The sequence below is a fragment of the Alosa sapidissima genome, chromosome 12 (genome assembly GCF_018492685.1).
Source record: "Alosa sapidissima isolate fAloSap1 chromosome 12, fAloSap1.pri, whole genome shotgun sequence".
Taxonomy (NCBI): Eukaryota; Metazoa; Chordata; class Actinopteri; order Clupeiformes; family Clupeidae; genus Alosa; species Alosa sapidissima.
The window spans coordinates 19773562-19791231 of NC_055968.1; the positions used below are offsets into that span (position 1 = coordinate 19773562).

Sequence of the window (17670 nt, forward strand, 5' to 3'; positions counted from 1 at the left end):
AACTAACGCTATGCTCCATTTCTACATTAAGTGGTTAAATTACAAACAAAAATCTTTTTTTGAAAACACTGGATAACAGTACAGTGCATGGCTGGATTCTGTTTTATGGATTCGCCTGTGCTGAAATAATAGCAACATAGACTGACACACCAGGCAAAATCTTGGGATGGCCTCTGAACCCCCAAACTAGAGTAGCTCAGTCAGGTTTATATAAGGATTACCTGACAGCGCTATCCCATGTCATTCTCTGGTACTGCAAACAGTAACCAACTTCCAGATGACATAATAAATAGACCTCTGAAGTTCGCCTACAAAAAGGCTGCCATCTTTGCCCATAAAAGGAGATCCGGTATCTTGCGATTTTTCCTATAAGGGGTTTTCACGGCGTGTCATCAGACTGAAAGTCGCCATATTGGAGACACTCCGCACAACAAAGTCCAGGCACTGAAGTAGACCCTGAACGTCGTCAAGGAAAATGGTTAATTATCGCCGTCTTTTAGGTTGTACCAATAGGTCAGACCGAGAAAAACATTTGGAATATTATCGACTTCCAAAAGTTACTAAAAGCCAGGGAGAGGAATGCCAGAAGTTATCAGAGGAAAGGAGGCGCTTGTGGTTGGCAAAGCTCAACCAGGATCTGTGAGGGAAGGATCCAAGAAGAGGGAGCCAACTCATAGGGATCTGCACCGCCAATAAACCGTAATTTCTCGAAATATCACGCCTTTTCTTGTGGTCCAAGTCCTTCCCTATATGCCTTTGCATCTTGGACGCGTTCTGATAAGCTTTTATGTTGTTTAGACATGGCTACATTCACTTAAACAGTGGCGGATCTAGACATTTGTTGGGGTGACGAAGGGGTGGCATGAGGTTCCAGGAGGGGGGCCAGGGACATTATTCAACGGATTTCATTGAATATGTTTTGTTCTCTACACTACATTACACGAGGTGGGAGGCAAATCGGAGATGTAGCTGGTGTTTTGGTTGGTGTGGGTCTTAAAGGTAAACTATGCAGTATTGGCAATTTCCTTACTGTGTTCTCGGTTTTTGCTTCTTTTTCGCTGGCTCTGTCATGACGAATGTCTGAGAAACTCCATCGCTACCTTTTTCTAGCCGGTGCCTGCAGGCGTGTATGTGTATTTGAATGCAGTAAAGCAATTTGTTACACTCGTTATACTTCCTGACACTGAGGCCGTCGGCCCGCCGGCCCACAGTTGCAAGGGTGGTTTTTCCGCTCACAGGCGCTAGGGGGAAGCGAGACGGCCACCATTCAACCCGAAAAAAGTCATATAACCATTCCAATGACTCTGAAGCTGTTAAATGAAGGTAAATTAAGCTACAAAAACTTGCATATTAAGCTAAAAAATCTGCATAGTGTGCCTTTAATATGTGAATGTCTTTCTCTGTAATCACTACAGTCTGTCCTTAAATTATACAGTGTCAAAAAGCAATTCTAGGGGGTTTGGAGGTATGTTCCCCCAGAGAAATTTGTTCAAAAATGACCCCTTAAATGATCCCTAAACAATTTACATTTCGACTCCACATCGTTGTAACACCATACCAAACCCCTTAAATGACCCCTAAAAGCCATGCTGTGGGCTATTGTTCTTCTTAAGTTTTCTTATTAGTGGGTTTGATCCAGCAAGCCCACTATTGTTCTTCTTAAGTTTTCTTATTATTAGTGGGTTTGATGCAGCAAGCCCACAGCATGGCATTTAAGTTTACTTATTAGTGGGTTTGATCCAGCAAACCCACTATTGTTAGTGGGTTTGATCCAGCAAGCCCACAGCATGGCTGTTTTCTTATTAGTGGGTTTGATCCAGCAAGCCCACTATTGTTCTTCTTAAGTTTTCTTATTAGTGGGTTTGATCCAGCAAGCCCACTATTGTTCTTCTTAAGTTTTCTTATTAGTGGGTTTGATCCAGCAAGCCCACAGCATGGCTGAAAGCGGAGCAAGCCCACTATTGTTCTTCTTAAGTTTTCTTATTATTATTAGTGGGTTTGATCCAGCAAGCCCACTATTGTTCTTCTTAAGTTTACTTATTAGTGGGTTTGATCCAGCAAGCCCACTGTTGTTCTTCTTAAGTTTTCTTATTATTATTATTAGTGGGTTTGATCCAGCAAGCCCACTATTGTTCTTCTTAAGTTTTCTTATTAGTGGGTTTGATCCAGCAAGCCCACTATTGTTCTTCTTAAGTTTACTTATTATTAGTGGGTTTGATCCAGCAAGCCCACTATTGTTCTTCTTAAGTTTACTTATTATTATTATTATTATTAGTGGGTTTGATCCAGCAAGCCCACTATTGTTCTTCTTAAGTTTTCTTATTAGTGGGTTTGATCCAGCAAGCCCTTTCAGCCATGCTGTGGGCTTGCAGAGCAAGCCCACTATTGTTCTTCTTAAGTTTTCTTATTTATTATTCCTTTTCACCCACTTTTTGGACGAACTACTGCTCCTAGACCGTTTGAGCTATCGAGGCAGTTCGAACTCCAAAAATTCAGGCCCGAACCGGTGTAACTTGCTTGTTACTTTCGTGTCGCTGGCCCTTGACGTTTTCGCGGTATTCCCGTTTTTCGGCGTTTTTCGGCCCCATTGAAATGAATGGTGGAATGTTCAAGGATTCTAATTCCGATTGTGACATCACAGCTCTAATTGTTTAAAGCCTGTGGTGCAGGTTAAACAACACTGTCAATTAATAGGTACATTAAGCACTCAAGATATGTGTATAAAGTTAGATATGTCTCCAAAATGGTGTTAAAGTCCAGTTTTTGGAGTTTTTGGTTAGTAACGGTTATTTTTTATGCAATTCGGCGATGACGTCACATGAGGTAGACGTGGTGGAAGCAGAGATAAGAAGGAATCCGACCTGCGGTCATATCCCAGATCTTTGGTGGAAGTAGCCTCAGCCTTATAGCAGCTACTAGCACTATGGCGTCTAACTGGGATGAGGAAGAGGTGGCAAGACCCACAGTTAACATTTATGATGGCCCACAGCCATATAATTTCGAACCGGTTAGACGTGAGAGGGCGAATGAGGAAATACCGAGAGCTGATGATCATCAAAGAGAAATAAATGCATGGTCAGAGGAGAATCACTGGAGAGTTGGTGAAGTGTCCTGGTGAGTTGCTACCATTCAGAAACGCAGCGACGAGCGCTGGAGCTAGTCTATGAACAGCAGTGGATACAATAACAACTTTTTTTTACTGTCAGTGAATAGCATCGAGTGAAAGTCAACGTTTTCTTTATATCTAGTGACAGTGTTTATGTCGTTGGCTCAGATAAGTACCCTAAACTTAGTCAGAACATCTAGAAATAGAAGGCATATTATGCTAGCTATGTAGCTTGACAGATCCTACCTGTGAACCCCTAGTGTTTATTTCTAAGCTTTTACGTGAAAATGTTGTTTGCAAACGTAACCGACGCCGAGTAGGCTGGCCACGTCTTCACTGTGATTATAGTGCTAACTAGTTTTCCCGTGATTGATTGTCATTGACACCGTCAGGGTACCGCTTACCGGGAGAGGGAGAGAGTAGTAAGCGTGTCTGTGTCGCTGTGTTTGGCAGGTGTCTGTGTGGGCGGTGTCGTCCCATGGAAACTGTGGTGGAGAGCTTGTGTTGTAGGGAGGTGAGCGCGTTTTGGTCGCTGGTCTAGGAGCTCACACCGCGCCCAGCAAATATAACGTGCCTAACGCAGCATCCTGGATTTGAGGCATGCTGCCTGAATCCGTTTGTGCTACACATAGCATACTCACACTTCAGGCAGGATCATGGTCCCCTTCAAGCCAGCACGCACGAGTATGTTCATGGTTTATGTTTACTTTACCAATCTTTTTACACTGAGTCCTTTGAACCAACAGTTATAGGAGAGAGGAGATGTGTTGCATACACAATAAACATGCATAAGAAACAGACTTAAAATGATGTCTCCAACCTACTTACAGAGTTTTAAACTAAACAATCTTTCCTACTTATCCCTAGGCAATACCGGTACACTGCATACAGGCAGGCTATACGCTGGGCTTATGGAGTTTTAGGCAGGAGTATAAGGAAGCCTCTACCCTCTTGTGTGGTTTCAACCATCAGACAACAATTTCAAAGTGGTGACCAGACCTATCAGGGCTTTCAATGGCCTCGTTTAGATGAAAATGAATAAAAATAATTGTTATGCTTATTCTGTTGTGATCGCTCCATTGCCCTTAAAATGTTATAAAGTACACAGAACACATTACACATAGACCCGAAACATTTGCACCTTGTTTCTTTGGCCTGCAGTAGTGTGGTCTTACCTGAGGGTCAGCTGATGGTTCTCTTTCTCACACACAAACCCATACTATTTCATGCATGCATATACATGCAGTGACACATGCAAAAGCACATCAAGCAGACACACAGTGAGCCCAGACAACACCGCACACAGAGGTTGACAAGGCACAGGTAAAATGATTGGTAAATTATTTTGAATTACATACAAGATATTTCATGCAAATAACAACAAAAAAGAAAATCCAAGCACACAGACAGAGGAGCAGACATGCAGCATGCAGGACCCCTTGAATGGGGTACAGAGACAATTATTGCCACTTACAAAGACGAGAAAAAGTAATGATTTTGTGCAAAGTAAAAAACAAAGCAACAGCACACAAAGAAAAAACAAAACATGCAGCATGCAGGAAACCACCACCAAATGAGATGAAAGGGACAGAAGGAAATTAGATAACTAACAACTAAAATAAATACTTACAACTAAATAATTGGATTTGTCTGTGGAAAAAAATAATAATGTATAATTAGTTTTTTTTGTAGCGTGACTGCCGGGCTAGGTAGAGGCTGACGGCCTCCTCCTTAGGGATCTGTTCGAAGGATTTGGCGATAGGGGCGGGTGCATGGGAGGACAAATTGGCGCTAACCTCTCGAAGAGCCGCGGGTGAATTGTTGTAGCTCTCCCGAAGGGCCTTCATTAATGATGTTGCATAACCTGCAGACATAATAATAATAATAATAATAATAATAATGATAACAATGCTGTATAAAGATCATTGTCACTGATCACAGATGTCTCGTGCGCCATCTCAAGATATGATAGAACTGCATGACACTGCTTACCGTATGAGGCTGCCTCTTTGATGGGAGGCACCACATGGGCTCCTTTTCTGAAGCGCGGATACCGCACACAGTACTTCTCCGTCCCGTCACTTCTCCGTGCTGTCTCGCGATTGGCATTGTGATTGTAATGCAGCGCCGCTAAGAGAAGCCTACAAAATAACACATTTGAGAAAACCTTTGAAACTTGGTGTATGTATGACAAAATACTACAACAAGCATGATAATATGTACTATCATTACTAAGAAAGGCATAATAATTGGTAGTATTATTCCATTGGATAGCACTGACCTGCTATACATCCCAAGGTATGAAAACCCTGTGTGCTTGGGCGCAAAGTGCAAGATAAGGGAGTGGTAAGCCTCAAGGGAGAAGGTCTGGTGCTGTGGAGACAGCTGTCGAACATCTTTCTGTAAGGCTGTCCTCATGATTATGTTCTCCAACTTTACTGCTGCCAATGAGCCTGCAAAGACCTAGGCAGGGAGGCAGACAGACACATAGGCGGAAAACGTACAAATAGACAAGACAGAAAGTTATGAGATTGCCAGGGAATGAAAAAATAAATTCATCACAAAGGTCACATGACAAAGCATTCAGACAATCACTCAAAGACAGCAAATACAACAAAACTATGTAGAGCGTGCATAATACCACATACTGTGTGTACTGTACCTGGCTCCAGCCACTCTTTGTTGCGCTGATCCCCGTCTAGAGTGCCATGGGCACAACTGGAGAAGGCAGGGGTGTCATAATCATGGATGTCCTGGATGTGGTTGACTAAACTTCTCCATTTGGCCTCCATGACCGCTGGGTTGCCATCTGGGGTTGAGGCTGCAGTCCAGTAGAGATGATTCACTATAGCTGGCCTCCACAATCGTAGTTGGTCACACTCTTTTGAAGCTGCATCCAATGCCTTCCCCAGACCTGTTTTAGAATAAATGGTATTAATTGATATGCACTAACACTGCTAAACTGCTTCAAGGTTCCAACAATGGATACATACTTTTGGCAATGTGCCACACATCAAAGTAATGCCGTGTCCCTTCAGGACTCAGCTCCTCTCTCACCCATTTGGCAACCTAGAGAAAAAAACAAACTTTTGTGGATGATTGACCTGTGTGGCCCTCAGTGCATCAGCAAACCACAAACATCCAGCTTCAGTGCAATTCAGATATTTACATTCTATACTGCATTTTTAGTGTAAATACCTGGCGATGTCGGTCCGTGATCAGCGTTGCCAAATGCAGGTCCTTTCCCCTCAGCAGGCCAACACTGCGCTTGAGCCCTTCAAGCTCACACCATGAGCTGTTAGGGACCTCTGAGCTCTGCAACATGACATAACAGTGTAAGTGTAGAATGCTGGTGGTGTTGAAGGAGGTGTGAATGAACCGAAGCGTTGCTGGTCCAGGCATTATGATACACTGTACTCTAGTTAGGCAATACACAATAAAGCTCTATGCGTGGTTGTACTAGTGGAAAGACATTATTATTAAGATACAATCCGTTTACCAAATTGCAGAGTTCATTTCTTTGTCTAATAATATCAGGTTTACCTGAACAAGCTGAACATCCACCACCTTGTTCACTCTGTCCTCTATCAGAGAGTATGACCCATACTTCGCGCAGTGCCCAGGAGAATCTGACCTGGAATTAATTACAAATTTTAATTATGTTTCCAGTTTTTAATAACCAAGGTCTGTAAAGATAATACACCATGTCATCTGCAAATGCCGACTAAACCACCCTACATGATAACAAATAACAAAATCAAAACGTGCAACTGGTCTATGAGCTCTCACACTGGTTTACCTGCAGTCACCAGCAAGAACTAGCCCGCCATCCATTGCCCGTAGATCACTAAAAATCTTGGCTTGATCGTTCTGCCAGGCCTGAACGATTACAGGGATGGTATAGTGGCGCTGATGTCGAAAGAAACTGCTTGCACTGATGCACTGCAGGCCAAACAGGGTCAACATTCTTAATGTTTGGGTGGCCAAACAGCCAGTGAAATGAATGGCCCCACTTAACAGGAGGTTGCAGGTCGGCATGTTCCTGTGGAGCATTGGCTGGTTTTGCCAGAAACGGTGGTAGCCACATGATGCACAGACCTAGATATGTAAAAAAAGAAACTTGAATGAAACACACATGACCAATACAGTATAACACTTAAATATGATGACATCACAAACCAACAGACTAAAGCCAGCCTGGTACACACTGTAAATTAACTGGCAAGACAGTCAGAGCTATCAGATTTTAATGAGATATTCTGATTTTCTAATCAGATGGCATGCTGCGTAAACAAAACCGTACCTGCTTGATCTTAACAAAAGTTCCTTCCTGCTGCACGATGCTACTGTCCGACCTCTCACAACAGGCCGGACAGATGGCAAAAAGCCCCATCAGCTCCTCTTGGCAAACAATGAATTTGTCAATGCCATTACAACAACAAAAAATGAGGGGGGTCAAACTACCAAAGCTACAGTACATAAAAAAAATGAGCATTCAAAATGGTCTGTTGGTTTTAAATTATCTCACTTGTGGTGAGGGTCACACGTGTAAGGTGGCTCCTCATCATATACTTCCTCCTCATGCATCGGCTCTTCAGGCACCCATGATAAGTCACTGATGACAGAGGCATTATCATCATCATCATCATCATCATCTGTCTGTTCAGGACTAGCGATGGGAGTGGAGGTTTGTGGGCTGAAAGACGTCTGTGTGCCCACGCTGACCATCTTGGGCTTCAGGTTAACCTGCACAGCTGTGGCAAAGGCAGTAAACAAACATATAACATTCATGGCAAATCTAAGCGGCTATGTTTTTGGTGTAGGCTATATATTCATTTCATCAATGTGTATGGAAATGTCCTTCTTACATACTGGCAATGTTTTAGACAGAATATCTACCCCTTAAAATACCCAGGATTTACCGTGAGACCATTGGGGGGGGCTTCAAATCACACTGTGTCCCAGCATCAGAAGTGGAGGAGGGCAAGAGCTGATCCCCAGTATCGACACTCTCCACAGTGTCTACACTGTCCATGGTCTCCTGCTGTGAGGCGTCTTTCAACATCTTGTGAAAACAAATATAAAAAAGGTCAGCGAAGAGGGTATACAAGAGAAAAAAGATTACATTACAGTGGACCCTGATATGCGCTACTCGATGTTTTAAAAAATACATGAAAGACATTCAGAACATATTTGATGATGTTGAAGGTTACTGTTAAATGTTTACATCAATACTAGTGGTAATAAATGTCTAGAGTGCATGTGGTGCATAAACTCTATGAGGTAGTGTATTTACTGTATTGGGAGGTAGCTAAACTCTGAAGTGAGAAGTGGATAAACTCTATTTCTGAAATGTCAGAGGTGGGTAAACTGTGTTTACTTGCGTTAGCCTCCACTACAGCCCTGGCGACACTGTCATGGTCAAATATATGTGAAAGAGAACCGCAGTCTAACACAAAACGCAAACACACTGTTTAGTGAAAGTGTGAAAGCTGCTTGAAGATCACCACCACTGATCCCAACACTAGCCATGAAGCTTTCATGGCGATATGGACATTTACTTCAGGGCTTTACTTTGTTTTGGCTCATATTCGTGAATCACGAAATATGCTCTTTTAATGTCAGACTGATCATGCTTGTAGTGGAGGCTGTGTCAAAGGAAACACGGTATGCAAAATACACACAGAGCTAGCTAACGCGCAGCTTGTAAACATTAGCATGATGCTTACAGTGGCAATATCTCGCTTGCGGCTGACGGTGTCTCTCGACCTCGGGACAGGGCAGGCAGAGAGGTTTGCATGGACAGACGGCACAGCGGTAGGACTTAACTTCGCCATCCTCTCACTCTTTAAACCAAGTGAGACCATCTTGGCATCCCCTGAGTGGTAATCCTCCTCCTTGAAATGCGCGCTGCATATTCTCGAGAAGGCGGTGACAGAGCTAGCTGAAAAATCTGCCCGCCTAACCTTGACAAACTGCACCCAGCTTCGGAAGATCCCTTTGTCCTTGGGGAAGGAATGGACCCTATGTCCAGTTTTGCTGGAGTTCTTGCACCCGGCACAAACACAGTAGTAAACCATTTTATCCATTTATATCTACTCTCTCTCTCTCTCAGCTATCTATGTTATGTTATGTTATGCTATGCTATGCTATCTCTCACTATCTATCTATGCTATGTTATACTATGCTATCTCTCTCTCACTATCTATCTATGCTATGTTATACTATGATCTCTCTCTCTCTATCTATCTATCTATCTATCTATCTATCTATCTATCTATCTACTTATCTATCTGACACTTACTCTCTCACTAGCTGCTAATCTCACTACTCGTCTCTCTCAATGTCTGTCGTCCCAAAGCGAGTACCTCATGTGACGTCATGGAATGCATTGTGGGAGAAATAAGAATCATCGGAAACCTGTGCTAACCGCTAAAATATCACCTACTTTTCCTTATTATTTTTCTTTTTTGTGATACCTTACAACATCAAATACAATGGATAATTGTTTAAATGTTTATTAACAACTAGATAAATTGCCAGAAAAGAAGCAGAAAAAAACCTGCACCACAGGCTTTAAGCTTGCACCTGGCAGAGTTCTGAGCCATCTGGCAGAGCTCTAATGGGCTGGGCTGGGCTGTCTGTGTATATGAAGGTGTGTGCATGTAACTTTTGACCCGTATGTCCGATTTTCATGAATGAGGTACCGTTGGAATCCTTTAATGAAGCCCAGTTCAATGCCTTGCCAGCACCAAGTGTAAAGGTCATGTAAAAAAAGATGAGATATTTTTTTTTAAAGCCAAACCATTTTCATATAGGTCATTAAAAAAAAAAAAAAGGTATTTTCCCAATCCATTTCAATGCCCAGCTTGCTCGATTCAAACTCTGTCATGTATACAGTTGTATATATTACAACATTGAGATACACATTCACACAGATATTATGCATGTCCACGCAACACGACTATACACAAGTTAAGTTACTCATCATTGCCCGGCAAGAAGTCCACAATCACTTCAATTGTCTTACCACGACCTGTGAAGCTTACACACAATGTTAAATCATTATTGGTTCGGTATGCTATCTAAAGCCAACCTAACAATGAGTCCCTTCATGACGGTGTGTTGCAATGCATTCTGGGTGCTGTGCTGTGATTAGACTAGAAATAAATCGCTACCAAGGCTCCAAATAGCAACACACTTACACCGTAGCATAATGAGGGTATCTACATGTAAACCGAAGCACTTTACAGTCGCTCACTCCATGCAAGGTGGACCCAGTTGCTAAGCAGTAAAAAGAAAAGTAAAATAGCACAGCTACTTAGGACAAACACAGGGTGCAGCTATCTTTGTTTTCAAGTCGTAAGAACTCTGCTGAATTTTTTGTACAAGATCACTTATCATCAGATGACTTGAAATGCGCATAGTACCACTTACTACTGGTAAGATGACAAGGGGAACACACAATCAGCCTCTAAGCAGACTGTGGGCCTCCAGCCTCGGCCCCTGTCTTCGCCCCCAGTCTAAGCCCTTAGAGGATGAAGCTCACGCTCTCCATGGTCTCCCGGGTCAGAGTAAAGCTCGACGCCTCTCTTGCACCAGAGTGCGTAAGCCTGTGCATTTTCACACCCACTTTTACAATGGCAACTGTTACTCATGACTCATCTTAGCCCCAGTGTGGTAGCTTTGTCTACCCCAGTTTTGCCTAAATTGACCCCACATGCAGGTCACACAGCCTATTTTGCTATTTCTTGCCTTTGCCTGCAGTCCATAATGCTCTGGCAAGCACACACCTTTACACACCACCACACCTCGCTACTTACCTCAGCAATTGGTGAACATGCACAATCATAGGTACTCCAAATGATTGCAAAAAGCTACAGTTCATTAATATAATCCCTAACCTCTACAATAATTCTACCCATGGTAGTGCCACCTCATTGCGCTTCTATTCTGAGAGAGAAAATAACAAAACACACCACAGTGAAACATGCCAACCACCCAATTCCTGCACAAGACATACTGAGAGTGTTTTACAGCAGATACTTTATTATGGCTAAATATGACAGCATCAAAGAATGCCAGCAGGAGTCTCTATGCCCCTCTCATGCTCCAGCATCCAAATCCTTTCTACCAACCTAAAGTGTTGACCTCACCCTTTAGAAAGTAGTCATTGAGCATTGAGCCCCCCCCCCCCCCCCCCACCATGAAATTATTCTAAAATCTACCAGCCACTCTAACTTTTTACCACTAGATACAGTATGACATTTTGATGTCATGACCAAAATGATCATGGTTATCAATACTATTGCAATATGATTCAAATGTGCTGACTTTTTTCTAAACCAACACCAATGTTGGACAGAAGTCATAATTGGGTTCAGTGTTTGCACAGAATCAGTGTTTGCATATTTAACATGTTTCATACACTCTTTGCAACACTGCATTTCGGTCGTTGCTTTTACCCATACCGAAACAGATACGCAGGCCAGTTATGTATCCACCACCTCCAAAACTCCAAAGCTGCTGTCAGCTTAATGATGTTCTAAGGACACCAGTTTCCTATTGTGTATCAACAACACTTAACAGTGTATGTGATGTGTTAATCACAAAATTCAACTAGCCCGCTTGTTCGCGAAACTTGTGGCTGCGCAGTGTGAACCCGCTTCCTTATTATGACCGCCGCGCATGCCCAAATTTCCGTCAATGATTCCCGGGACACTGAAAGACCGGGGTACACGAAACTTGGTGGGCATGTAACCCCACATGGATAGCATGGAACCATCGTTTTTCGTTTTGATCTGTAGCCCCCCCGCTGGACTGGACCCCCGAAAGGAGGGTAGGGCAGACACAGTTTTCTGTGAATATCTCAAAAACCGTAGGGTTTAGGAGGACCATTTTTTTTTTGTATGTTGATCTCAAGGGGCCATGTCAACCCATTCCATAACCACTCATTTCATGTATAGCGCCACCTAGTTAAACACAAAAAAGTAAAAATGAGGTGTTGTAATTGAAGGTATCTGTGACCTAACATAGTCAAAACTGCACGAAATTGGAAGTGTAGGATCATTATGACACCCTCTGTATGCACGCCAAGTTTTGTGGAATTCCGTTCATGGGGGGCCACACAATAAATTAATTTATGTTACTATACACCAACTGGCCTGTAGGTGGCCGGAGACAGTTTTCTGTGAATATCTCGAGAACCGTAGGGCCTAGGAGGTCCACCTTTTTTATGTATGTTGGTCTTAAGGGGGCATGTCAACCCATCCCATTACCACTTATTTAATGTATAGCGCCACCTAGTTAAAAATTAAAAAGCAAAAAATTAGGTGTTTTCATCACAATATCTCTGGCTGACAAGGTCAAAACTGCACGAAATTAAAAGTGTAGGATCATTATGACACCCTCCGAATGTATGCCAAGTTTTGTGTACTTTCGTTCATGGGGGGCCTTACAATAAAATAATTTATGTGTACATTTAGTGACGTACACCAACAAGGATTCCCGGGACACTGAAAGACCGGGGTACACAAAACTTGGTGGGCATGTACCCCCACATGGATAGCATGGAACCGTCATTCTTCGTTTTGATCTGTAGCCCCCCCCCCCCCCGCTGGACTGGACCCTCTGAAAGGAGGATAGGGCAGACACAGTTCTCTGTGAATATCTTGAGAACTGTAGGGCCTAGGATGACCAATTTTTTCCGTATGTTTGCCTCCAGGGGTCATGTTAACCCATTCCATGTGCACACATGTGCATAAACAGATACACACGCACACACATACATTTACAGTAATCATACGTATGACACATACTCACACAGTAGACTTATGTACGCATGCATGCACATGCACAAACACACATACACAGGCAAACACATAAGCACGCACATACACACACACACCCACACACATAAACATAAATTTGTACACGCACACATGCACACAATTCAAGAATTTTTCCCGTCATCTACTCCCTGAATTTTTGGTCATTGATACCCGGGACACCGAACCACCGGGGTACATGAAATTTGGTGGGTATGTAGCACCACTAGACTTTTACGGAAAAATTTAATTTCGTCCCCGGGGACCACCACCAAACCGCAGCGAACATCTAATAAGGATAGGACGATGTTCACATGAAGTGTAATTCCCATTTCTTCTTGAAGCCGAAATAAATCTGAGGATGTTTATCGGACATGCTTGTTTTTTACTGCAGGTACGTTAATCTTGTAATATCAATAAGGACCTAGGTAATGTTACCGTTAGCGTTGGTTGAGTGATGGAGGCATTTGATTGATTGCATTTGTAGAAAACTATAAATGCGGTTATACCAAGCAAATTGATACCAGCACTGTTTGTATCTTTCGACTGTCATTTATTGCACGTGCTACAAAATCATTCTGTGCAATGGAAGATTTACCAACGTTACACCGGTCTGATACAGTTTTGCCTATACATGCGTGAGACTGTGACGCCTGTTTATTTTGTTTTAAGTGCGTGCAGGGTGTGAGAGGGGAATCGATGTGCTTTGATTACAGCTTGGTAGTTGTAGTCTGTGAAATTAAAAAGCATGTGTGTGTTAAGTATCCAAACAATGACACCTTCATTTCATTATGGCTGCTTTATTAACACACCTTAAGCTACTGTGTAGTGGGTCCCATTTAGAAGTGGCTACTTCATTCGCGCTTTCCTTGACTCATGGAGCTGTGTGAATGTTATTACAACTTTTTAAGTCCGCTTGATACTGTAAGGCGTAAGCCATTGGTTTCCAAAGGAGATTTTATTTGTGTCGCCAGCATAGCCTATTGACAATTTATGTTGTAAATAGGCCTACCTTATAATCCTACCTGTAGTTTAGGGAAGCTAACAGCTTTCTATTAGGATCTAGTTTGTTAGTTACCGTTTTGTCATAACTCCCTGATGCATTTTTGCATTTAGAATAGCCAGAGCGTGTATATCTCAATCGGAAAATTAAACAATATCGGGTGCCTATGGACTAGGCTGGGTGAACCCAGCCTGATCTGCCCACTATTTATTTTTTGATTTCTTAAAAGATTGAGCTTGGTCTGATGAAAGCCAGACTAGCCATGGACCTCAGTTACACAATGCAAGGGAACATGAATCAGCCTATATTTGCACGAACAATAACGGACAAAAGCTCTTCAACTTTGGCCCGTTAAAATGTGTATGAACAGTCTAGCGACGCATTTCATCAAGGCCCATTTGGACATGTCAGTTATTTGCACCACTGGCTAGATGTAAAACAGCATTTCGTTTCAGACTAGGCTACTGTTACTTAATTTGTGCATTAACAATAACGTTTCAGACTACTGTTACTTAATTTGTGCATTGACAATAAAGTATTACATGAACTAAAGATGACTAAAATCTTATGTAGAAGAAGAAACATTCACAAAAAATCCATCCATCCAAAAATTGTTTTTGTTAGCTGTTGAAAACGGCATGGAACTGACAGATGTTTTTACATTAAAAAAAAAATAATAAATAAATAAATAACATTATGCTGATACCTTTTGCTTTTCCCAAATACAATGTAGCCTACAGGTGTAAGTGACCTTTCATCAATCCAGTTGCAATGGATGAACTGTGATGAACTGCCCTACTTGTGATTGTTTAGAGATTTTAAAGGTTTTATAACAATGCTACATCTTCTTTGGCTATTCTACAATCTATTCACCTTTTCAGCACCAGTAGGCTACTTTCTGTGCAGCCGCACACACACACTCAGGCATGCCAAACAAGCATACACAAAAGTTTCAAGAGTGGGGGATGGAGAAAAATATGGAGACAAATTGAAGTGTGATTTATTTTCGCGGAACGGATGTACAGGACTGAGCGGCGGTCATATTTTGTACCGCTATGCGGTACATCTAGTTTGGGTTCGGGGTTGGCAGGTTTTAAGACAAAAAGGTTTAAATTGAAAGTAAGTAATTGTGTATGTGTAGGGTGTATTTCATACACAATCTGGCAACCTGGGAAATGTCAGACTAACAAAAAAAATTTATAGATCAAGTGATAACAAATAGGGAGGAATAACAAAACGGGAGGGTGCCGGGAGATGACCTTGAAATACGGGAGAAACCCAGGAGAAACAGGAGTGTTGGCAGGTATGCGAGTTTGGTGGCCGAGGCCCCAGACAATAGCCTGACCTGGCCGAATGGTAGCGTCGCCTATGGCTATATAGCATAAAAGGCATTAGGCTACAGGCCCCATCACTCAAGGGCTGTGTTGCAGCATCTTGGAAGAGCATCTCTATTGAACATGTCTGGTTTAAGTGCAAGCTGGGGTTAGAGCGATACCTTTGCTCACATGTATAGCCTGCATTGGTAGCCTGATCTGTGCTTTCAACTTCACACACGTGACTGGCGCCCAGCGTGTGTGTGTCACGTCTCAGTCTCTAATGTCAAGTGTGCTCAATGTGGACTACGGGAGCCTGTCAACTCACACTGATCGCTCTGTGTTGTCGGCCTCACACCAGCACCTGCATAGCATGTTGCTGCAGTTCTACAGTGGGCATTAGTTCAAATTGGCCAGCTTCCCTCGAGGTCCGCGCATGACATCACGCGGGATTACACAACTTTAATTTGTATTTCTCCAGTGACGCTGCAATGACACTGCAACAACCCAAACAACCGGCAGATGGCTCTTGTGAGCATGGTGTCTCGTAAAAAGAAATGGAGCCTGGAAAACCCTACACAGACTTCACTACAGACTTTAGCAGACTGGTTATCAGACTGGTTTATATCAGACTGTATATCAGACGTGCATGCCTAAGACAGCCCAGACACTAGCAGCTCGCCAGGACGCGGAGGTGTCACTCGCGGAGGTGTCACTGTTTTCGGAGGGGAGGCCCACATTGATGGAGTTTGGGAACCCATGCTTTACACCAGTGGTCCCCAAACCTTTTCTTCCGAGGGCCAGCTTACTATGCCTGGCTGTAAGAGAGGGCCAGTGACTCGGAGTATATCAGTAACCATAAATAGCTTAGTGCTGTGAACAACAGCAGTCTACCTTAGTTGAATATTCCATTACATTTAATCTATAGGCTATTGCAATTTAATACCATTGTTAGCTGTGTTTTATATTGCCATCATGTGTAAAATGTTACTCAAATTAAATAATACTAATAAAAAGACTTTTGCATTCCCAAAGGTATTAGCAGGTAGTCCCAAAGGTATATTTCATTAAAAATATGTGAACTCTGAACTCTGAAAATTTAAAGTTCTCAAACTATGAGAATTTTATGAAGTGCTGAAGTGGTCTGAAATGACCACCATTCTAACTTTCACTCACCTGAACTTGTGAACATTGTATGAACATTTGAACAAATAAAAATAATTATCCCAGAAAGTCCCAGAAATATGACTTGAATATAAGTTAGTTAGTTATTAACAATTCATTGATAAACTTTTAGAATACTTTGAGCACTGATGCAGTCAGCATAGGCCTCTTACATTGTTGCAGGTAGGACTACATTTCATTCCGTTTTTGATGGCAAACGCGAAACAGCGCCAAAACAACCACCAGTGGACAAAAAGAGTATTACCAGAGAGGGTTCAAGCGGAGCTAGTAATCAAGGATCTTTGGTATTACATGTGTACTGTTAAGACTCGCCATAGAGAATGAATGGGGGAAATTGCGGAGGTTATGGTTTGACGATGTCGTACTCCCGTGCGGGCCGGTTGCTATATAGGCTACCACGGACATGTTTTGGGGGGCCACCCAAAATGAGGTGGCGGGCCGTAGTTTGGGGACCACTGCTTTACACACTTGTCATCTGCCTTCAAAGCTACTGTGATCTTAGGTATGCTAAGATGGCAAACTTGTAAATCAAGACTTAAGAGAAAATTAGCCTTGGTGACTTTCTTAGCCACTTTTAATGTTGTCTTTTGTCTGGTAACATATGTATTTTAATTTATTTTTACATATTTTTTTAATTTTCCTTATTCATATTTTCTATTTTTATTTGACCCTCATGCTTCTTTTTATTATCTACTATTCTCTGACAGCGTAAAGAACATTAAGTTACACTGTATATGTATTATTTATATACAAAGAAAACTGCCTTGCCATGCCTTGGCTAAACTTATTGAAGTGCTATTTAGTGTGTTACATATTGATGAGCATTTAAAGGAACCGTATGTAAGATTGTGGCCAAAACTGGTACTACAATCACTTTCAAATTACTGTAGAGCGTTGTATCCCCTCCCCCTCCCCTCTGACTGGCAGATCTGGCAACCCAGATGCCGAAACACTACTGACTTCATGATTAGTAGATAGGTGGAGGGTGGTGCATCAGGCCAAAACACAACATGACAACATCAACATCGGTTGAGGGCTGCAACTTCACTTTTTAAATGACAATATCCTGGCCGGATTACTGTTGTCAGTGATATAAGTATTTGAAATGAACATGATTTCTTAATGTCTAGTGACATATCAGGGCCATTTTATGATTAATTGAAATTACATACGGTTCCTTTAATTGTCCCCACCATTCTGGAGGGTACTGCAGCCATAGATATCTATATCTGTGGT

At 42.3% G+C, this 17670-nt stretch overlaps 1 protein-coding gene across 4 annotated transcripts; it reads right to left on the reverse strand.

Annotated features, from left to right (window-relative positions):
• Positions 1-2262: 2262 nt before the first annotated feature.
• On the reverse strand, positions 2263-9613 carry LOC121678480. Of its 4 annotated transcripts, XM_042058081.1 has the most exons (13): positions 8836-9613; positions 8029-8171; positions 7635-7860; positions 7410-7536; positions 6906-7204; positions 6650-6740; positions 6305-6421; positions 6100-6175; positions 5769-6020; positions 5388-5559; positions 5099-5247; positions 4903-4970; positions 2263-4756 (listed from the first exon to the last, which is right to left on the reverse strand). In XM_042058081.1, the coding sequence occupies exons 3-13, from the start codon at positions 7832-7834 to the stop codon at positions 4739-4741; spliced, it is 1569 nt and encodes a 522-aa protein (XP_041914015.1). In that variant the 5' UTR covers positions 7835-7860; positions 8029-8171; positions 8836-9613; the 3' UTR covers positions 2263-4738. The 4 variants fall into 4 exon arrangements, 3 of the variants coding, with proteins under 3 accessions (XP_041914015.1, XP_041914017.1, XP_041914016.1); XM_042058083.1 differs by lacking the exon at positions 4903-4970; XM_042058082.1 differs by having other exon boundaries at positions 8029-9613.
• Between the last annotated feature and the right edge of the window lie 8057 nt (positions 9614-17670).

Bases quoted from the DNA above. Each gene is read 5' to 3' on its own strand.
- LOC121678480 (XM_042058081.1), bottom strand. From the start codon at position 7,834: ATGGTCAGCGTGGGCACACAGACGTCTTTCAGCCCACAAACCTCCACT. The intron at 7,205-7,409 runs GTACGGTTTTGT...TTACATATCTAG, and splicing joins CTTTTGTTAAGATCAAGCAG to GTCTGTGCATCATGTGGCTA. The intron at 6,741-6,905 runs GTAAACCAGTGT...AATTAATTCCAG, and splicing joins GTTCTTGCTGGTGACTGCAG to GTCAGATTCTCCTGGGCACT.